General features: G+C 38.0%; 1 protein-coding gene across 3 annotated transcripts; it reads right to left on the bottom strand.

The window, feature by feature from the left end:
* Positions 1 to 234: 234 nt before the first annotated feature.
* Positions 235 to 23,701, bottom strand: WTAP (WT1 associated protein). 3 transcript variants are annotated; one of them, XM_065731446.1, is made up of 9 exons: positions 23,420 to 23,701; positions 20,022 to 20,059; positions 19,867 to 19,922; positions 15,368 to 15,426; positions 13,735 to 13,862; positions 12,507 to 12,557; positions 7,956 to 8,134; positions 3,170 to 3,324; positions 235 to 1,460 (listed from the first exon to the last, which is right to left on the bottom strand). In XM_065731446.1, the coding sequence occupies exons 2-9, from the start codon at positions 20,049 to 20,051 to the stop codon at positions 877 to 879; spliced, it is 1,242 nt and encodes a 413-aa protein (XP_065587518.1). In that variant the 5' UTR covers positions 20,052 to 20,059; positions 23,420 to 23,701; the 3' UTR covers positions 235 to 876. The 3 variants fall into 3 exon arrangements, 2 of the variants coding, with proteins under 2 accessions (XP_065587518.1, XP_065587527.1); XM_065731455.1 differs by lacking the exon at positions 12,507 to 12,557 and having other exon boundaries at positions 23,420 to 23,699; XR_010621915.1 differs by lacking the exons at positions 235 to 1,460; positions 12,507 to 12,557 and having other exon boundaries at positions 3,235 to 3,324; positions 7,402 to 8,134.

Genomic DNA, 23,701 nt, shown 5'->3' with positions numbered 1-23,701 from the left:
TCCAAGATATTTCCTAGGTTTTAATAAGAGCCAGTTTCCAACCATGAAAAAAAATCTCTGTAGAATACTAAAAGGCTGGTCTGAAATTAACATGACAGTTATAAGCACAGGTACTTGGCATAAACTGAATTAGATAGGATTGGCACAGCAACAAATTCAATGGAAAAAAAAATGTACTGTAAAAAACACCGCCTACAAGCGAGCCATGTAAGCCAATGGAGAACAATGAGGAAATTACATTATTAAAAGTCTTTATTTAGGTTTGGTCAGTACAGGTAAGATAATATTGGAGTCACAGAGCAATATGCATAAACAGGATACAACAGTTCTTAAAAACTGAGTAACTATGCACACAATTCATAAACATTCGGTCACCTAAGGAGAAAATGCACAGATGTATGGTGGGAAAAACTGTAATTAACACTGAAACTACTAAAGGACTCCTTCAGCAAGTCCATCTTTTAGTGATAAAACTACTGTACTGGGCAAACGTGGCAGTCATAAACCCACAGTTATCATGACAAATCTTGAAGGTGGTGTTAAGTATAACAGTATGAGTAAGAATGCCCTTACACAGCACAGGTTCTAGATATACACAGATTTGTACAGACATCATTTATGTTATACTTTATGGAAATAACTTCCATTTCAACTTCACATTAACTCATATAAAAATAACTTGAGCTACACAAATGTCCTCTTAGCAACATTCAATGTAATTAACTGTTAAAATTTCCAAAGTGGCAGAGGTATTGAAGCAAAAAGAAATCCACAAAAAGGCAAAAATTGTGACAAGTATGCACTAATTTAAACGGCTTCTGAACAGTATCCTCTCCCAATTTAAATGACACTGTATAAAAATGCTGCAGAAAAATGTTACAAAACTGAACCCTGCACATTTACATTGGAGTCCAAACCATTCTGGACATGCCGAGAACCCGCAGTTCTGTTACCTTTCATGCTTACTGTTTTCTCCTCCTGAGGATCATGATTGGAGTCTGTGTCATTTGAATGGTGAGTGAGAGAGTTTTCACTGCCAGTGGGAGAGTCTACACTTTCATACCCAGTACTGAGTTGGTTTATGTAGCTACCACCTCCTCTACCAGTTCTATCTTCAGAGTGGTTGGACAGCTTATTACCATTCCCTGGAGAAGCCAGGAAGTCATCTTCCGTGCTGCTACCCTCCCTATAAAATCCAGGCCCAGACGTCCGCTGATGGGAGGAGCTACCATTGCTTGGTCCGTTAGCCAGACGGCTGCAGTCTTTACCCACAGCCTCTCCCTGGTCTGTAGGCTCGGAAGATGGAGTCCTGCTGGTACCTGGGTTGGAGGCCTGGGACTGCTGCTGCTGGTACTGCGCCAACTGCTGGCGAGTCTCCTTCAACTGCTGCTGAAGCACTAGAATGGTACTCTGCATACCCTCTACCTCCTCATCAAGCTGGATGATGAAGTCATTCAATTCTATGTAAAGAAAACACATGTGTTGCAAATACTTAATAACCCACATACAGCTCGAATCTCACACAAGAACATTTAAATCCTCTAGCAACATTTTACGCTGAAGTTATTCAACCAACTTTTCCAATCATTAGATATGCACACCATTTTGATACTCTGCCTCTGAAGGAGATGCTAAACCATCAGCTATACTTCTTATATCCACAACTTTGCATATGTGAGAAGAAACTAATTTCTGGACAAGATGATTCATGGAAAGCAGCTCAATTCCAATAATTAGTATTTTGCAAGAAGATTCTAACATAACTAATTTTACTGAAGCGCAAGACATTGCAGAAATACTGTAAAAGTGAGCATAAGCTGCATATGCATATGATAGTTCTTGATAATTACAAAAACCTACTCTGTGACAAAAAAAATTAGTCACATTTTAAGGAAACATCAGCTCACTGCTTTTTTATACATTTAATTCTGTGTAACATAACACAAAGAGAAAAGGTAAACTTTTGTTGGATTTCTTATCAACAAAAGTTCCTAATTCTACAAAATACTTATGTACAAAGAAAAAATCCTTTACAAATGGGACTGCATTTTGGACCAGAAAGAATTTTGACCTGAAAGATAAACACTGAAGCCCAAATTCAACTGCATGTTTAAGCAATTGAGCAAATAACATGCAAACTGCTTACTATTGTAAAAGTTATAAAGTCCACTGCTACGGAAAAAAAATCACTTGAAAAACATCAGGAATATCATAGTCATTGTTCATATGTGGAAGAAGCTAGGGCCTAAGAACGTCACAAATCTGAAAATTACTTTACTACACTGCACTCAAGAGCAGAAAACTTCAAAGAGATGTCTATATTTGCTTCAGTTATGAACTAGGTAAGTTTATTTATAAACAGTAATTGAGAAGCAAAAGGGTAACTATTTCAACAACACTACAGCAAGAACCACTTAGCTACTTAAAAAAAACACTCTTAAAAATGCAGGACATATTAGATAAATGTCAATTCACATCCATGCTATCTTTCAGATGCAAGGTGTGAAACACCTGTCTTTAATTAATTAGCTTTCTCAAGATTTAGTGTAATCATCAGGTGTAACCTTCTACCAACTACAAGTACTTTCATCAAGCATCTCAAGGAGCACAGACTCTACACTGAACTCTCAGCTGAAGATTTTTAACATTAGCATTTCCCCTCCATTTAAAAAAATGTACAAGAGGCCAGAGTTCACAGCTAATTTCAATTCAGGTTCACAATGCTGTAAAATCTGGACTATGAATACAGTAATGGAACATTTCAATTAATCTGAGTTATTTAATCAAAAACTGCATTTTTACTCTTACATTTCTTTACCCTTCAAGTAATTTCAAAACAAGTCAGTTAACAAGAAGCTTTCTGTTTTCAGTGCACGCTTACCTTAATATCCCATATTAAATAGCAAGACCTATGAAGTCTAGTAGCTTCATGTTCAAATCCTGCGTTACCGGGAGCTGCAAACCCCACCAATATTGTCAAGTTTAGCCTGTACTATAGTTTTTGGTGGCATTTTTTTTTTAATTAAGGCTATCAATAGACTTACAACAGTCATATTTTACTTGACGTTGCCCTTTAATTCTGGCAAAGGTTTTACAGTATCCGTATCATCAGAAAATTGAGCTAGCAGAAGTGCAAGGCAACTTCCATTTTCTTAAGAAAATCCCTTACCATCCTGACTGCTTTTAAGTTCCTCACTATATTTCTTCTGTAAAGCCAACTCTGCCTCAAGCTGTGCAATACGTCCTTGGGACAGCTGCCTTCCAAGCTCTTGATTCTCCTGGATAAGCATTCGACACTTCGCCATTAACTTTTTGCCTGTTTGGCTGCAAAGGAAAGAACCAATCTATCACAAATTGAATATAAAACCTTCTGTAATCTTCCTCAATCACAATTACAGACAAAAAGGAGACAATTTCTGCATGTCACAATTCACAGAACATTATGTCTCAACGTAATTGCCATAGCAGAAAATCTCCCTGTATTACCACATGCTGTTCCAGAGTCAGTTGATCTTCTGTCGGCGTCCCATAAAGTGGAAGGCAAGTTTTATTACTGCAGATATGAACAAACATTGCTCTTTTTTGATACCAACATCTGGATTATCAGTCTGCACAACCTTGCATGTGCTAATTTTCAACTGAGTTTAAGCGATTAAAGATGTGCCTTGCAATTATAAAGATTAATAGTTCAGTTTGCCCATTTTTTAATTCACTACTTAACAGTCTTCCTTTATCATACTAGTAAAACTAAGAACAAAGATGAGAGAAAATAAAAACAATGTTAATTTTTTTAAGTGACATCCATTTTTGTCTTTGGGAGGCTAAGACATTCAAAAGAATGTTTAGAAGAGTTGCATGTCTACTTTTCAACTCTATTTGTGTATCTGACAGTCGTATACAGTGTTTCATGATACATGATAGTCACCTTTTGATACACAAACCTTACATGATGAGGATAAAGAAAAATGCAGTTAAAAATTGGCAGGCAATGAAGTAAGCTGTAATACTCATTTAGAGCAACAGGTTCAGATCATAGATTTTTTTGGATATCCAGTTTCTTTGAAAAGTGGGCAGAAAAAAGCACTTTGAACTGTCAAGGTTTTCTCTCCTGAACAGGTAACATCACATCTTTAATCTTCATGAATTAAATTGTATTGTAAAGCATTATAGGAAATAGTATGCAAATTAATATATAGGCAATATGTCTGACTCCATATAAGAGTTCAAAAGTTCTTCAAAACTGTTGGCCAAAGTCAGAATAAGCAACCATAATCAGTTATTTTATGAGGCTCAGCAACGTAATGAAGCTGTCTTTTTCTACAGAAGCATAAGCTCTGTAGCTAAATAAATAAGTCATTGTTGTGAATTCCAGGGCAGGATCTGCGTTACTTTCCAAAAGCAAGGTCATTTTATCTTAAATTGACAAAGAAAGTAATTCTAAGGATTAAAAAAAGGAACTGGAAACTTCCACTACTGCAATTCACAGCCATAGTTCTTTTTCTACTGCAACCAATACAACCAACAAAAAGAATTTTAAATAATTTTCTTATCAACTACCTTTTAAACATTCAAGCCTTAAACAATTCCTGCAAACTCTGCCTCACTGAACATTTTCCAACTGACACTCCCAAATCTTTCAGATGGGCTGCTCCAGAAGGAATCTGGCTGCAGTAAGGTCCTGGAAGCCTGCAACTCTGCTAAAGGCAGCAACCTGTTTCTTTTTCTTGATGTGATGTCCAATGTCGGGTCCTTGAAGTTTAAACTGTGTTGAGCTAATACAATCCATTGTAACACAAGATGCAAGTTTTCTTAGAGATGCTCGTTCTGTGTAAAGAAGCAGGACCACTTTGGAGATGACCAAATGTGATGAACCCCACAAGCTTTAAGGCAGACGTGTATTGATTTTTAGGCATTTGCAAATCCTTGTTACTGTATTCATCATTCACTGCAAGTTTAAGAAGTTCACAGTGCTGAAGTCATTTACTGTTTTTTCTCTCCACAAAACAATGTCATCTGCAGAATTAGAAATACCAGGCAGCTGGACACTGGGACAGTTTTAAAAATCCCATTAATACCTTCACGTAATTCCTGCCAAAATATTTATAGTAAAATTTATTGTAAAATATTTATTACCTGTATAGAAATTTGCATAGTTACCTATAATGCTATTTCTTGCCATCAAGTTTTTTCCAGATGTTCTGAATTAGCGAGGCACCAAGTAGCCTTCCCTTGCAATTTACACAGAAGACAACACATGCAAGAAAATCAAATCCAGTAACTATAAAGTAATTCCTCTTAGCTTTACAACTAAACTTGGCATCGTTTTCACAAATCCACTTGAACACACGCAACAAAACCTGTAGGAATCAAATGGTTAAGTTTCAAAAAGCTAGTTTGTTGTATAAAGCTTTTGCAAAAATGATATTACTGATTTTTAATTCAAATGTACATTGTACGTGTAATGACGATTAAAATAGCTTAACATAGCCATTCCCTCAACCACATGCCCTTCTGTTTCTCCCTCCTAGGCACTGTAAGGATTATACTGTACACTCTTATCTTTGGTTAAGATCCAGAACTAGTACTGCTTAGAGTTGCAGTCAATATATTAACAACACACAAGTTGGTGATGTGAATAGAAGCATCAGCTCTTTTAAATATTAGGTCAGATATCATGAAATAAGAGTGGTTGCATACAAGGAAGGACAATTAAAACCAACTGGGGAAAGAAGGGCAAAGAATCTAAAATTCTGTAAGTGTTTTACATGAGTAATCTTTTTTTTCCTTTTCAGAAATATTTTAAAAAACTCAATAAAATCATAACCAGTTATGAAGATAGCTTCAATTCTATACCAAGAAATAAATCTTAATCTTCTCTACTCCAACTACTGCATATTGAAGAAGGCACATTCACACCACTGAGACTTAAAATTATATGATGCATATTAAAGCACAATATAACTACAAAATGACAAAAATTTGATACTTTTGCTTGAAAGAAACTATTATGTTACTGGTGTCTCAGTTGTATACACGCTTACGAGTCAGAACCTGATGAAGCCAACCAACCTGCACTTAATGGTATTTAAATCATGTCTGAACTCCAAGTAAAACAAGCAATCTACATGGCATGTATCTATCAACACATAGTAAGCTTTACAAATGCCTTGGAAACACATTAACAGTTTAATAATGCAAGTCTTACCTCTGTTTTGATGCTAGATCATTAAAATCTTAGACTCTGCTATAGCAAAATAATCCCAGATGAATCAGTTTTAAAAGTTTTTCTGTATGTTTTCCTTTGCTGTTAAATCATTACTCATGCAAAAGAATAAATCCGTGTAAGTACACTAATCTTCAATCCCGTATTAATCCATCTAAAGCACAGGTGATACTTTTAACTTAAATACGTAACATTACCTTAGTTAAAATCATTCAAAGAGAATACATCACCTTCTGTGACAGCTGAATCTCTTTGCAACTTAAAACTGAATTTTCTAGAATCAGACAACCATAAAATATCACCCAACTGATTTAAAAAAAAAGAAAACCTTAGTTTACTAGAGCTCAATTTGCCAAGATAAAAAAATATACAAATGCTGTATCAAATCCACATTTCACTTTACACACCTCAGATCTGCACTCTCAGCTGTCCCCTACTGCTAATCTTACAAATAACTTGGGACAACAGAACAGAGGCATCAACAGAGTAGCAAACGTTCCTTCGCTGATTCCACCAAGGAAAAATGCATGCATTTAACTTATTGTGCTTTGTTAAAATAGTGTCTTTTTTTTTTTTTAATTCAGAGAACGAGACAATGCAGAAACAACAATCTGTTTGATTCTCGTTCATCCCAGGAGTTTCACAGTACAACAATAACCAATAGTGTTCCTTGAACTATATATCACAACTATTTCAAGGCACATTTTATATAGAAGTGCAATACAAAAAAAACAGGTGTACAAAGGAATAAAAACACCCCACCAACACTGAAGACAGCTGCCGTTGTGTGCCTTCTGCATAGAGCATGAGATGAGTTAATATAGAAGATAAAAAAAATCTCATTTCTGCATGAAAACATGCAGCGAAAACTTATCACAACTACTTTTTCTTACACATACTAGTTGTGATCAAATATATACTGCTTCCAACAACTTCAAACCTGCAATTAGATAGAATGTACGTTCTTGTACAATCCTAATTTTGAGGCGTCCACAGCATTACCAACCATCCAGAACAGTTCATTATTTAGCAACATTGACTTAAGGGCTCCGTCAAGTGCCACAGAGCCCAAATGCTTAACAGTCAAATGTGTACACTACCACTGACGTGATATCAAATAGCACTGTCATGGCTATTCAAAACTGGTTAGCAAGTAAACTCTTTAATGCAAAATTCACCTCATCGAGTTTTGACCCAGCAGTTCAGTGAACAAGCAGGAAGTCCACAGTCTTATTGGAAAACTGACTTAGTGCCTCTAAGTCACTAGGCTCAAGGTTAAGAGTGAAGCATATTCCACTTCTACATTTTACGGGAATTTTACATGTTCAATTCATGATTTATAATCTCTAGGTTCTTTCCTCCAAACTGTCTGTAGACACAGTGTGCCACAGACTTAAGACTTCTGTTTTCCCCTCTATTTTCTTCAAATAGAACAATTTTGCAAATGTCTACGTGTTCTAGAAAATATTTTTTTTTCGGAGATGGCAATTTCTTCAGAATAGTCCGACGCTGTCAGGCCTCTGAAGCAAAGGGGGAGAAAAAAAGCTGAAACACAAGGTTCATCTGATAAGTTTTACATTAAGCATTACAAGCTGGACAGTATAAGAATGTGGCTTTTGCCTCAAAACGTCTGAGTCTTGGTGTGGAAACGAGTACTTGGCTGTCCCACCATAGCATTCTCGTAGTGGGACTGTCAGGGAAGTCTTGACTGGGGAGTATTTGTTTTGTTTACCTATCAGGCGTAAATTTCCAGGCACTCAGTTCATTTTGGGCTTGTTCCAGTTTGTCTTTAGTCTGTTCCAGTTCACCTTTCATTTTTAGGAAAAACAAGTTGATGGCTGGGTCCACCATTGTTGATCGCAGTTGGGCAACGCTAGGCTGCTGGACTTGCTTGAGGTACTGAATCTGATTCTGCACAAAATAAGAAAAGATGTTTATTTATACATAATTCAGTACAATTATGATTATTTAGGTAGGATTAAAAAGTTATTCCAAAAGCGACATCGAGGAAACTTGACTTCTTACAACACTCTAACCTGTTAAGGATGGGATAAAAAATAACCTCTGCCCACTTATGCCCTATAAGTAAGCACATTCACCCAATTTCCCAACCCCAACCCTGCCAAGGCCTTCAAAACTACTTTCAAAGCTGATCTCTTTCTGTTTGGTTTCAAATTGTTTTTTATATTGCCTGAATTACTGGAACATTATAGTTCCCCCTTTCTTTTAAAAATGCTTGTGTACTTTCAAAGAAAAATATTTATACTAAGAGTTGCCTGCTTAGAAGACTAATTTCCATGTAACTTAAATGAAAGTTATTCTAGAACACTGAGGTTACTGTTGGTATGTAGTATCTTTACGTAGCTACTGAAAGGCCTTTCTAAACACCTATTTATTTATTTTAAGTGCAGTAGCTATGATGCAAGTTTCCACCTTTTCCTTTTGGTAAAAAATCATTTAGAGCCATTCACATCAAGTAAATAAGTTTAGACTGATTTGGCTCTCTTGCAGTAAGCACAACCCTAGGAACAGCCTTATATTTACTCCTGAAATTTTGGTAACTGTATTTTTAAATATAGCGCTTACTAATCAGAACTTAATTGTACTTATAGTTGATTAATGCATTTTTTAAAGTTTCTTGAATCTTCATTCAGACAGTGAGTAAAATCACATCAACCTGCACAGAAAGTATTCATTCGAAAGGTGAATTTCTGATGCTCCTCATATTACACATTTCTTGGTCACCAAGAGGTAAATTTACACAAGATTGAATAAGAAACATTAGTTCAAAGTCAGGGGTTTTGTCTTCTGCTGCAGACAAATCTTGTGACCAGGTTGACAGCAACAGTTAAAATGAGCACAGTACAAGTCAGTACCAGCATTACTGAGGAAAGAGTTAGCCTCCCCCCACTGCTCGCTTTACTTAAGAACACCGCACAGTCAATAGCAGTCAGCCTAATCACCTCCACAGAAAGCTTCCACACAACAGTGAAACGAAAAGTGCAAGTATAAACATACTGTTTCATTACAAAAATGTGCAGTAGTAACCTCAGTCACTTACTTAGGAAGACATGGTTTAATTCATGTATTGAACAGCATCAATACTTGGATTCTTTTTCAAATATATGCCACTTCAAAGCTACTGAAATAGATGAAATAGTTTAAACTGACTTCTTATTCACATGATACTATCAAAATATAAATACTTAGCTACTCAAGAATACTTGAAATGATCAAACTTCTTTAAACAGTTTTAAGTAGATAAACTTCTCTGTGCCCAGAAAAGGAGTAAAGCACTGAATAAAAAAAACTTTCAAGAAATGTAGAAGTCAAGAACCCATCAATACAAATACTACTGATAAAAAGGAAGCCCAAATAAAGATTATCCTAACATTTCTAGTATAGCATTGCACCCCCCACAGAAACTCCACCTCACTGAACACACAGACTCTCATTCACTAAGTTATTTAATTTACTGTTAAACTCACTCACATTTCTGATGTCTGCACTACTGGAAGTATTTCAACAATCTGTCACTCTGAGAGCTACTGCTAGCAGAAAGTGAAACCACTTTATTAACTGACCTCTGCAGAGACACTCCTCCAGCTGGCAATGTTATCCTACAGTAACACAGTTTTGCAATCCATTTCTAGAAAGGCATCACTGAGAAAAAAGTAATTCTTTGCCTTACCCAGACCTAGCTCTTTCCCTTTTGTAATGCCAGATTCCTTGGATCACTAGCACAAAGAATTATGGCCAGAACTAAAAAGCTCAATACAACCCAGATGATTCTGTCCAGTGTCAATTATTTAAAGCACATAATTTGGATATCTCCAGCTCACATAACTAGGCCAAGCAGGGAGAATTTGCGTGGGCTCTGTACAGTACCTCAATTGTCATTCCTGAAACAGCGTAGGAGAAGTCTGCCTGAGATGACCAACTCTTGTCTACTCCGTCCCCAAACTTAAAAGATCATTTATGCGTCCAGTTTTATCCATACCTCCACAACCACTTTTTCCAGTAGCAACTCCAGAGTTGTCACTTGCCAGACTTGTCATTTACCCAGATCCACTGCACCACTAAAACAAATCCACACCTACTAATCCAATCTAACTCCTTATTCCATTTACCTTCTTGCTTTGCCAGTCCACGTCTCCCATTCTCACTTCCTAAAATTCCCTACCATGCCTTTCTTCCTCTCTATATTCCCGAGTTCAAGAGGTGAAGAGCAAAGGCCTGCCTGCATTCAGGTCCAACTACTCAATTACAGGCTACTGTGTCAACTGCTTGAGCTCCAAACATACACAAGCACCTAAAATACCTATTGGCTGTTCACATTCCTGAAGTGCTGCTGGTACTTTTGAGAGGTCTCTTAGGTGATCAAACAGGGAGGAATTTTCACAAGCAGAATCAGTAACTATATATTCTTCTTGTCTGCTCTAACCCAAGGTAAGAGAATGCTGAAGTATTCCAGACAGGACAGCATTAAGCTGCATGCATTTTAGTTTGGGTGGACTTCTTTTTCAACTCTGCCTCTTACTTTCTCGAAACAGCTGAAGCCCTTCAGCAAGGCTATCCAAAGACATCCACAAAGAACAGACACTCCGACATGAAGAACATAAACATAAAGCAACTGTTTGACAAGAAGTACAAGTCATCTAAGCAAGCATAATACTTTGTGTCAGAAAAAAAAGCAGGAAGGAGGAAACATGAAGAAAAAAACGTTTGTAACCTAAACCACAAGTAAATGATTATTAACTTACTTTCACAGTACTACAATCCATCTTCACCTACAAGTTTACATTAATTATTGCTATCTGTTCCACAGAAAAACCACTGAGAAGCAAGCACTTCCCAATACCTGCCTGCTACAGCAGCTAAGCAGTAGCTGAGGAGTGGTTAAAAGTCTTTCCCTAAAGTAACAATCTCTATCTCTGCTGAACGCGTAAAAGCTCTTTGCAGACAACAGTCAATACCTTACCTGTCCTTCTGTACTACCAGTCTTTCTTTTTTGGGGGGGTAGGGAAAGTAAGGTAAAAAATAGCTGTTTACAGTGGGGTATTTGAAATATTAAATCCATAAACCACGAAGTAGTCCTTCAAGTAGTCAATCTGAATTACACAAAGTAAGTCGCCAACACCTATCAGACTCTGTAAGCTCCTAGCTCAGAAGAAATCCACACACTCTGCCAACCAGACTCAAAACAGAGCCCAACAGAGAAAGGAAGTATGCACTCAACTACCTTCACGTTTATTTGATATTATAATAAGTTGTTATAATAAACAGCAGTTGCTGTTGACATACTTGTCAACAAAGGTTCAAGAACACAAGTGACTTCCGTCAGTTAACAGGAATTTGCTGTGCTTTGTATTTAAAATGGAAAAAGGGTAAAAATTAAAGGTAACCAAGACAGAGCCTGTAACACTCAATTTAAACTACTGAATTTTAATAGCATTTATACATCTTGTTTATAAACCTTGTTTATACACCTTCAGAAGCACAAAAATTGCTCATGTCTGTAAACTACCACTATTTGAATATGGTACAGTACTTTAGATTTTCTCCATTTAAATTTGCAAGACTTGAATGTGCTAAGTTTTCACACAAAGCAAGCGCCCCACCAAATATGTTAAGAATAATATGATCACTAGGTATTATACAGAAAATAACTGCCTTTAGTTAAACTTGACAAGAGAGACACTGAATGTGACTGAAAAAGTTTCAGATAACTCAGTGTCACTAGAATATTTTGCATGTAAATATGGACTTCAAAACAGCTAAGTGCTACAAGTTAAGGAAGTTATTCTATGGATGTGCTACCTAACATTCATTTATGATATGGTGGCTAGTTTTTCTTCATCTACCAAATGATTTAGCAACTTATAGATTAGCTTTGCAGCTTACAAGTAATGATTTATTTTGCTACTGCCACTTTACAGGGAAAAAAACATCTGACAATACAAGCCAAGAAATCCTCCAATGCTTCTTTGAATTACATGGGTGTTCACCTCAGGCTACATTAGGAGGAACACTGCCAGCAGGTTGAAGGAGGCCATTCTTCATCTCTACTCAGCGCTGGTGAGTCATCTGGAGCACTGGGTTCAGTTCTGGGCTTCCCAGTAAGAGATATGGGCATACTAGGGTGAAGCCAATGAAGGGTTATATGAAGGACAAAATGAAGAGCTCAAAGCATCTGACATACAAGCAGAGGCTGAGAGAGCTGGAACTGTTCAGCCTGGAGAAGAAAGGGCTGAGGGAGGATCTTACCAACATGCATAAATACCTGGTGGGGGGAGTAAAGAAGACGGAGCCAGGCTCTTCTCAGTGATGCCCACTGAAAAGGACAGAAGGCAATGGGCACAAATTGAAATACAAGAAATTCCATTTAACTATAAGAAAATGCTTTATACTGAGAAGGTGGTTGAACAGTGGCACAATCTGCCCAGAAAGATTCTGTCTCCATTCCAGAAGGTACTGAAAACCTGACTTAGCTCTTAAGTAACCTGTTCCAGCTGACCCCGCTCTGAGCAGGTAGATTAGACCAGACAATATCCACAAGTCCCTTTCAACTCCAGTGAGATATCTAACTTCTTTTTAATTAACCATTGCAAAGTAAGTTCTACTCTTCCAATTGTTTCTTTTCATACAAACACTTAGTACAGAGTAATGTATACCATCTTACAGACTTAGGAAAGTGAAGTGTACAGGGAGAAGTCTTACACTACTTGCAATACCTGACAGCTCAGGACTCCTACAGGAGAAAAGGAAGGCTAAAAGAAGGAAATAACAGGAAAGCGACAAAACTAGTTACTGTTTTTTCAGAAAGCTTACATTCTTCCTAAGAGAAGCTCTCATGGTATGTTACAAAAACTAGCATTAAGAAGCTTTTTACAATCCTCTCTCTCAGGAGCTGCTAGTTGAAGAAGCAGGGTGAAAATGAAGAAGATAATGCAAAACCATTAGTGAACCCTGAATCGGCAAAAGGCAGTTTCAAGAAACCAAAACAAATCACAGAAAACCAACAGAAATAGAGGAGAGGGAAAACAGAACAGCAACAAAAGCATTCGGTCCAAAGAAAATTAGAAACCCAAGAAGCAGATCTGACTCCTTTCAAAAGGACTCCCTAACCAGACAAATGGATGCATTAGACAGTTATCTGATCCACCATATACATCAGCCTGAAAAACTGAACAAAATCCAGTATACTGAATCTTATCCTCAGGTTTCAAATTCTTCCCACATGCAGAGATAGATAAAAGTAACATTTATGGCACATATGTACAGTAAGCACTGCAATGCCCTTCCAAGCATAAATGCTGCTGAAAATCAACTGAAATAACCAATGTTTTAAAAAATAAAAAAAAACACTTTACAGAATGTTATTTACTAATTTGGTACCCTGCCATTTTTTTTAATCACAAACTATAATGTTACAGATGTATGAAAAGCACAGCACAAGTACTCTCCATCAACTCCTGTAAGACTCTTAAAACACATTTCTAAATACTTACAGTACACTCTTGCATCTCCTGTTCTTTAGTTGCCAGCCTCATGACAAGAATATTTTCTCTTCGGGCAGATTCTTGCTGTTGCTGTTTCAATTTCTCTTCAGATTCTCTCAATCCTGTCACATCATTAGCTGATAAAATTAACACAAAAAGCCTAGGTTTTAATGCATCCTTTCACAAGGATTTTTTTAAAGACATCTTAAAAAACAAAGCCAAATTCATAGGCAGCAAGGAGTTCAATTAACCAAATATTAAGGAGGAGAAATAAAAAGATCCAAGTATCACTAGGTGTTAGAAAAGCTTGATGAAGTTTCTTTTTAAATACATCTAGGTACTTAATACAAAACTTGAAAATGTTTCCACACTTTATATAATAATTAAATTTTCATTAATTAAACTGCCTCATCATTCACCACTATTGCTTGCATTGTGAAACTGGGGATGTGAAAATGTCAGGAACTCTGACACCTGTAACAAATCCTGTGTGTAGAATGGTGCCACATAGGATCAGTTCTCAAAGTGGCTTCAACACTTAAGAGGGAACAGTAAGTTAGTGGAGAACTTCAGAAATGACAGTTCAGCCACATATAGCCTTCTGATCTATGAAGATTCATAGAAGTTAATATACGAAACATGAAAGAAAGCCACTGTTCAAGTTACCTGAACTGGAATACATGCAAGCAGAATATATTTATTCTGCTACTTGTCAAATACAAAATGATTGAAAGTTGGAATAATTAAGGTCTTTTTTGTGTGTGTATTTTTTTATTTTTTAGACAACTACTAGACCTGCTTTAAATATAAACTATAAACGTCACAACTTGCTTCAGAGCTATTATTTCTAATTTGCTGTTGTTGCATATAATAGTACTAATTAACAAAGCACACGTGGCAGTAGATGAGAGATTTAACATCAGAGGTAAGACAACATCTGTCTGGATTGACAAAAGTAAACCCCTTCAGAATTACTGCTACCAAGATTTTAGATAGATAAGGCGAATAATAAGGTGAACAGAAGACAGGAGAAGAGTCTCAAACTGCTCCCATAACTTTTAAAACTGACTTCAGACTAGCAATTCAGTCATTTTCAATTCAGATCTTCTCTTGAGAGCAGGATGAAGTTCTCCCACAGTCTCACTTTCAAAAGACTGAAGTGCAGCCCAAAGTTTAAAGACAACAAAAATCAACATTTAAGTTGCTAATTCAAATTACTCAATCAGATAAAGAATCAGTGGGGTATTCATTTTAGCTCTTGACCTCTAGGAACTGTTGTCACTCCCAAATGATTTACAATTGTGTAAGAATACTGAAAGCACAAACAATATTCTGATAGAGGGAAACTTTCACTGTTGCAAGAATTCTAAAAGTAGACATGTTTTCCTAACAGTCCATGTATAGATGGTTCCACAGATGCAAAAGCAGAACTTTTAGAATTCATTTAATATTGGCAAAAAAAAAGTTCGTTAAACAGTTGGAAAAGTCTAAACATTCTTACTAGGAAAAATAGAGTATTTTCTAAAAAAATAGAAAAAAGACATTGTAGTGAACAGTAATATGACATTACTTGACCACTCTATTTTACACAAACATTCAAAACATTAAGGCAACTCACAGTTTTGAAATTTTGCTAACTTACAATTAAGATCTGTGTACTTGCCCTCCAAAGCTTGCACATATGCTTCATACTGTTTCCACCTATTACAGAAAGAAAAATATTTTTCTGAAGCTATTTATTAATAGATAGAATCAAAGCATCCGATTTAAACTTTTAGGTTATTTATTTATACAAAAATCAGAAATGTCAAGAGAATTACACAACTGAATAAAAGACAATTCTATGGGAAAATACAACTCTACTTTGCATTGCAGAAGAATACAAGAGTAGTAAATGTTAAGTGGTAATAAAGAACACCTTAAAAACTACTTCCAATATTTTTGACAAACATTAGAATCAATGGCTTATTACATAGTTATCTGTGCTAAGTGCTCAGGAAGCCTCACATTCTCAAAGCACACTGCAAACAGGATTCTGTAACAGAAGTATAATACAACACCACATGTCTGTTGCCACGTGTACAGCATAGCAAGTAGAAGTAATATATATATATCTCAATACTATGCTACAATTTTTCAGTCTAGGTTAAGAAGTTATTCCACCTCATTTAAAGCAAGACCATACTGACAATATTTACTGAACAGTCAACCAGTTAAATAACTCTTCAAAGGTATGCCGTTAAAATGACCCAGATTCAGAAAAGTTGACACTGAGAAATAGCATTGCATTTGATTCAATAGCTAAGTCCACAGTAAAGTTTACCATGACATGTCTTATCAACAAGCTCTGTGCATTGCTGTTTGTTGTGGCTGCTTTTGTTTTGGTTCCTCCTGTTTGGTTGTTGACATTGGGTTTGTTTGGGTTGTCTTTTTTTTTTTGTTTGTTTTGGGAGGCAAGAGTACTATTATCTGTATGTCTTCTTCTCAACATTAAAATTCCACAAGATTAAATAAGCTCAACTAATAAACTCTACCACTAGAGAAAGGGATGGCTTATCTTCCCTCCCTCCAAACTTGCGCTCTTTCTCCCCACCATTCTATGCCAGATCTGCTATAACTACCTCCTAACCTACAATACTACCTCCAAACTGTAAGATCTGAATGGTTTAGTAAACAAGCAGCCCAAGAAACATGCCTGTGAAGCACGTGATGCATATCAGCATGTGAAATCACATCACTGAGAAACACAAAGGTATGCAGAAGATCTCTTCCTTCTAGCAGTAAAAGAAAAAAAAAACTCTCTTCAGCTGAATAAGAAATGGGTTAGATCGTTTAAGACCTGTAGGAGAGCAGTACCACTCCCACTGAACCCTTAAACTTAGCATCTTCACTGCTCTTAAAAACACATTTGGTCAGAAACAAAGGTTTCATGGTCAACCACTGGAAGCTTAATATTAACTCAATGTCAACCCTCAAAAATGGAAATGGAAACAGTCTACTAAAGAGCAAAGACAGAAAGAAACAACCGGTATTTTCTACGAATTAATTACATGACAGAATAAAGCCAGTCTTCAAATACAGATGCAGCATTACTTTGCTGAGTTATTTCTCACAGCCTAAAAATAACAGCTCTGTCAGTACTGCAACTCCTTGATAGTAACGGGAGTTAGACAAAGCGAGCAAACTGAAGCCCTGAAACAGAAGTTTTAACAGATCACTATCAAAAAGAAAACATGTGGCCAGCAGTCACTATTCAAGTCAGAGCTAACATCTCTACAGACCACCTCTCAACAAGTCCTAGGCTCTGGAAAATAAAATAGGCTGAATAAGAACGTCACATTTTTCAAATTACATGACTACCAACTCCTCTAGAGAAGAGACCCTGAAGGCAAAGTTATTTACACTTTGTCACAACAGACAAAACCTGCTGAATATTTCAACAGTTACTCTCCAAGGTTTAAGAAACCGTTCAGAACAAACCCGCGATCATCACAGAGAGAACTCCTCCAGCAATGAAGCCATCCAAAAATTAGAGGTTTTCTCTTAAAGCTGCTTCTATTTTGTACACAAGCGTGGTCTCAGTCATTTTGGTACAACTACAGATCTCAAACTCTGTACTAGTGATCAGATTTTTACCTCACTTCAGGCAAACCAAAAAGCTAACAATTACAAAGAAAAAAATCAATTATTTAGTACAATTATTTAGTACTCTTTTTAAACCATTAAAACGATCTACTAAGCTAAAAGCATCAGAACAGAAAATGAAATAAAAAGCTCTAACATATATAACTATCCATGTGAAACAAATAGTTCATTCCTATTAAAAAAAATGACCAATGTTCTGAAAAATAAGCAAACACACTCACAGGCCCACACTGAAGGTTGATCAATTCCTCTTCAACTCAATTTGGAGTTACAATTCTTTAACCACAAAAATACCTGACACATCACAAGCTTACTAAGACAATATCTAGCAAGCATACCAACAAAACATTTCTTGAGCACATTTCTGAATCTAAGTTGAAGGAATAAACAGCACTGAGCCCAGTTCCAAAACTGACTGGGTATATGTCCACATTGAGTACAAGTCAGTAAAAGCACTGCATTTCATCCACCACTTGAGTAAATATAGGTACTTCAACACTGTACATACTGATCAATAAGTTAAACCACCCAGGGAACAGAGATAAGTTTCTTTAGCTACAATCCGGAGAGTGCTTCGCTATCATGTTCCTGGCTCTTCCTCCCTCACAGATTGAGGTAAGGATTTAAGTGCCCGTGTCATTGAAGAGAAAGGGAAGATAAAGCAGGTGACAGCATAGCTGTAAGTGACCAGAAAGGCCAGACAATGTCTTGTTGCTCCTGCTTGCTTTCAGTCAATGGAAGTGACAGCAAACAAACCTCAATTACATGCTGTGTGGAAAACAATTGTGAAGTTCCAACACAACACTCAGGAAGTAACAGAAAGCATCAGTACTTTTCATATGTGCACTTTACAGTGCAACTTGCACAGAGATAATGCACCAAGCTCTAAGATGAAAACCACAGATGACACACATTATTTTAAAAGCCTTTGCTCCATTGAAATGTGGGGAAAAAAAATAAAAACACTCTCCATCTTATTTTAAAATGATCTGGTAGGGGTCAACATGTTTTTCTACGCCTGAAAGCAGAGGAGATGCCTTTAATTAAATTGATCCACGCATAATTGCATAACATTTTATTCCAACGGTATTAGCAGGGAGTGGAATAATTGCCAGCTTCACACAAAGCCAAAAACAAAAGCAACATTAGTGTAAAACATTCACATGCATATCAAGTTAAAAAATATTGCAGGACTGCTGAATGCAAACAAAATGGACATACCCACAGTGGCACTTAAGTAAGGACAGTTACCGTCCTTAAAGCAGTAACACCCTTCTGAGAACAAAAGTTGTTTTGTCTACATTAAGAGGAAGACAACAGCAACAAAGGTGTCACCATTCCCTCCTGCCCATTCCCTCCCCTCTTTTCATCAGTTCAATTTATTTGCTGACATACTTCAGCTCCTTGGGCAGATTCCAACCATATTCTCCTTTCAATAAACAGAAATAAATTTCTTCTATGGCAGAAAGTAATCAAAAACATTCCCAGAGACATTCTTGAGAACAGAAGTTTCTGTTCAAGGCTCCCAAGACCTAAACCACCCAACACCAGAGCAGCATCTTTCTACTATGTAACACCTTACTCTTCACTATCAAAAAGATATTGGGAGTAGATGAAGCCAGAGACCAGTCTGAAACAAAGAACAACTAACACTGACCCTAGTGGAATAAAATATCACTCCAGCAGAAGAGGGACAAGCTGTGTAGTACCAATATCCTCATGTTTCTATACAGTTTAGTCTTTAAAACTCATCTATGAAATGGCAATATATAACCAACTCAAGAGACCGCAATAACGCAAATAACTCACAATGTACAAAACAAGAGCTAAAGCTTTTCCAAATGCACAAACTACTCTAGGAGATAAATAAATGACCTACGGATTACTCGTTGAATTAGTTTCTTGTTTATCAATCAGGAAACTCAGGTACACAGGCTCTGTATACTTGTGGCTTAGGTCTGTTTCTTTAATCAAGTGGTCTATACAACAGAACCACTGATCTGTTTTTCATAGTGGCTCTAAATTTTCAGTAAGGTGAAAAACATAACTGGGCTCTTCTTTGTGCAAGTTTCACATGATAAAGTAAAATGTAAAAAATGAAGTTAATACCTGAATGTGCTGAGAAGAAAACTGCATGGACCAGGAGGGTCTAAAACACTGCAGAAGTATGTAGCTTACTTTTTCTGATATTTTTAAATAACTCTCTTTCTAGCAAGGAATGTACACAGCTTTGTCTTCTACAGCTGCAAGCGAAGGAAAAACAACTCCTACTTCTGGATTAGAAAACACTGTTCAGCACTTTCAGGGCAAACACTTTTTCCTGAAGGACACAAACTATATATGAAAACATTTCTGAGTATGAAAACAGTAAAAAAGATGCATTGTGAAAATGCTACAGATTTTCAGAACAAGAGCTGAAAACAACAGGAGGGGTAGGATACACCTTCCATAAAGAATTCACTGAAATGCTGTCAAAGAAAAAAACTGATGCTTTACCTTAGGATAAGCTCATCTCTGGGCAAAACCTTAAAATCTGCTTCACTAAGGCGAACCTGTGGAACAAAGGTAGAAGCACAACTTACCAAGTTATCATAACTACTGCGCTTGGGAGCAGGAGGGGAAGGGGGTGTCAGAAATATTTAAAAAATTACCTTCTTCGGGAGAGGCTCTTCATTCGTCATTGTGAACTCTGAAGGGGAGGAAAAGAAGTGTTATTTAGTTTAGGTACTACTGTGTATGAAACAATAAGTCAGACACCTCTACTTAACTTGTTTCTTAATTTCACCTGAACTCATAATTTCTCTGTTTCTGATATTAGGTTACTGAAGTATTGGCTCCACACAGAGCCAGAGTACAAAATAGAACTAAGACACATTTACTGTTGTTATCTAGATACAAAGTCAGCAGACTTTCTAGAAGTTACCCAAAGGTTTCTTTAGTGTTTAAAAATGCTAACAGTAATCTTTCTTCCTACTTAACTAAGAACAAAACATCAAACTTCGTTAATTTAAACAATACATGCAAAGTGACATTCCCTGTTTGACCAGAATTATTTAATGCAGCATTTTACAAGAAAGGAGATTAACACCAGCTATAAAAGCAATTCTTACTACTACTTTATTGCCATTTTAGAATAACACAAATGATTTGGAGACATTGCCAATAAAGTTTGGGCTATGTTAAAACTATGTTTTCAACTCTTGCATTACTTTTAAAATTGTTACAGACAAAAAATATTAAGCAGTTACTTAAAAACCCTCACGGCTATTTTTAGGGAAGGTAGTATGTCAGTTAATGGCTTGGGTACACTATCAAATTCAATTTGCCTTGTGTGTATGCACCATAATAGGATTGCATTTGTGCTAAGTTAAATATTCACACTTCCCTGAGTTACTAGACATGCTTCCTTACCTGCAAATTGAGATTTTTTTAAGTAAGTGGTAACCTTAAAGATTAGGCCTACAAAACTCATAAACATACAGTACTACAAGCATATTTAACAAGGAAGCCACGCATCTCTGCAACTCGCCTTCCAAAAGTAAGTGGCAAATACTTTTGACAGGTTTGTAAAGCTGATGCAAATTACATATACCAGAAAAAGCACATGGTCAAATCCTTGGTCATGAACACAGCTTCACTAAAACAATACCTTTCAATTAAAAAAAACAGTCTCAGAAAGATTTGCACAAAGCATCTTTGGTATATTCACAAAGGCACCCAGTGAACTAATGTAACTCTTACAAATCCTAAGGGGGCCCCATTACTGGCAATAACACAAATACATGCCAAATGAAGCGCAACTGCTTCAACTGACACTAACCAACTACTGACAAATACAGAGTACAACCTTCAAATATTGTTTAAAAAAACAAACAAGACAGTAGGCAAAGTGCAGAGAAAACAGATGCTAAGCCCTTCATAAAATAGAAGCTGACATCAGAATCCACAGGAATGGCTCTAGAACTATGTAGTAGAAGCATCTCACTGATGAATGGAAGCTTCCTGTGGCAGACACCGAAGTGCTTCCCCAAGATAGTAAGCCCTCTCCTCCCCACTCCTCAGTGCTGAGGCACTTTGCTCATTTTGCTTTAATTTCTGGGCAAGGCTCCTGTTCCACCTAACATACCTTAAATACATTCAAGAAGCTAAATACAAACCTGATGGTGCTCAATTCAGTCATTCAAACTAATACAGAATAACTCAGAAGAGAATGCTAGTGACCCTGTATTTAAGTTACCTATTACTTCCAATACAATTTTCCTAAGTGTTTTTAGGAATCTTTTACTCCTTCCACGTTTGGAATACCAGCCTTGAAAACTTAAGCAGCATTCAAGTCCCTGACAGAAACATAACTTCCTATGTTCAAGGGAACTGAAACAACAGCATCACCAATGAAATCACGCGAAGATAATGCAAGCATTTAACTGCATGGTCCTGCAAAAAGTAACAGAAGCATGCAAATGACAAAAAAACATGAGCTTGCCCAAACACTTGGCTCGTGATCTCTGCACCAACATGAAATGTATATAGTGTTATATAACCACAAATATAATTGTCAAATACTACAACTGTGGAGAAAAATTAAGTTCTGTAAGGCTGGGCCACCTGGCATCTCCAGGGCAAGCACAAGATCCTGACACTTATTTCTCTACAGCAGCAGCACAGCAGGCTACTCACACCTCCACCATTTATAATGGTGCCTCCTGCCATCTTCACTTCAAAAAAAACTGAGGAAGTTACAGCAACTGCATTACAGAACTTAAGTCTTACTATCACTTATTTTTTACAGTGATAGACATAAAAAACACTGCCACAGAAAGTTTACTAAAAGTACTCAACAAGTTATCTTGGAAAACTTAGGTTGCCTGCATATACAGAGTGAGATAACAGTGCTTCTCCTGTATGGATGAATGTCATCTCCCAACTCCCATGCATGCTTGGGGGTCTAAAACAACTTATAAAGAGGTCAGGAATTTATTAGTGGTCTAAAACAAACTTCTACCATCACACTCGGTGTTTTCTGGAAGCATTATGAGCATTTTCGTCACTCATCTGCCCTCTGAAAAAGGGCTGATCTCCACTACACGCTTCTGAAACATTTTTCAAGAACACAATCAAACGTAATTTTCTACAATAAAAAGTACAAAGAAAACAATGCTTCCATATAACCATTTTTTTTTAAGTTCATTTACATGATGAACAACTTAACCACGGCATCCCAGCTGAGCACTCCCACCATCGCTTGGGCAACGTCAGCTGTTACACCTCGGTCTCTCTACGTTTTCTCAGTTTAAAATTATAGTCTGATTTTAATGCATTAACAGAGTGTTCATGGAATTTCAACAGAGTTTGTTATGGCAATTTAAGCACATATAGTTCAAAACAGAAAAAGCTTTTGCAAGCCTGCACAGCTTTCACTGACTACACTTATCGAGCAGGGAGTTTGGATAGAAAAAGGAAGTCAAGAAGCTAAGTAGTTAAGCGTTAGATGCGAGCGAGCTGCAGCTTTCCTAGTTGAAAGTAACTGCCAACTACGTTAACGATATGTAAAAGAGCGTTGTAGGGAAACCCCTGCAAAGCTTCCGGGCTCCGGCAAAAAAGGGAAATAGAGAAATGAGCACCCCCACTCTCTCTCTCTCTCTCACACACACACACACACGCGCACTTCACGCCGAGGCTCCGCGGATGACTTCACACCGCCTCGGCGCCCGCGCCCGCCCCCGCCCCTCGCCGAGTCCCAGCCCCGCCTCCTGCGCGGAGCCCCGCGGCCCGGGCCCGCCGCAGCTGCAGACCCCGCGATCCTCCCCCTCCCTCGCTCCGGCCCCGCCCGCCTCCCTCAGTGCTAGTGGCGCCGAGGCGCGGCGGTTCGGAGGGCGGGGGCTCCCGCGGGGCGCCGGGCCCGGCACAAAATGGCTCTAGGCGCTTCCGCTGCCCTCCCGCCTGAGACGAGGGCCAGGCCTCTGGGTGCGTGCCGTTCTCTGATCGCCGCCGCCGCCCGCAGGGCGCTCCACAGCGGGGGAGCGGCGGCGCCGCCGCCGCGGCCACTCACCTCCCGACGGCCGTGGGGAGGCCCAGCTCTCTCAGCAGCGCACTCTATCGCCTGGGCCGCACCCGTCACATCGAGGCCCGAACGCCGTCGCCGCCGCTCGCGTCGCCCGCCGCCTCCGCGCCCGCCGCTGGCTCCGCCGGGCTCGCCGCTCCGCAGCCGGCGCCGCCGCCGCCGCGTCCCCCTTACTCGCACGTCCCCGTGCGCCGCTCCCGCCCGCTCTTTATTTGCGGATTCTCTGCGCTACAAAATGGCGCCCAAGGAGGAAATGAGCGCCCGGCCGCC

Source organism: Cyrtonyx montezumae, unplaced genomic scaffold, assembly GCF_038088225.1.
Source record: "Cyrtonyx montezumae isolate F1298 unplaced genomic scaffold, pur_monq_1.0 scaffold_0, whole genome shotgun sequence".
NCBI lineage: Eukaryota > Metazoa > Chordata > Aves > Galliformes > Odontophoridae > Cyrtonyx > Cyrtonyx montezumae.
This window is presented reverse-complemented; position numbering and strand designations above follow the sequence as displayed.

What these genes read in the sequence shown, in the direction of transcription:
- WTAP (XM_065731446.1), bottom strand. Translation starts at nt 20,051, where the DNA reads ATGACGAATGAAGAGCCTCTCCCGAAGAAG. An exon ending in AGAGATGAGCTTATCCTAAG is followed by an intron (nt 15,427 to 19,866) that starts GTAAAGCATCAG and finishes TTTCTGTAATAG; the next exon opens with GTGGAAACAGTATGAAGCAT. An exon ending in AGGAGATGCAAGAGTGTACT is followed by an intron (nt 12,558 to 13,734) that starts GTAAGTATTTAG and finishes TGTCCTTTTCAG; the next exon opens with TGGGCATCACTGAGAAGAGC.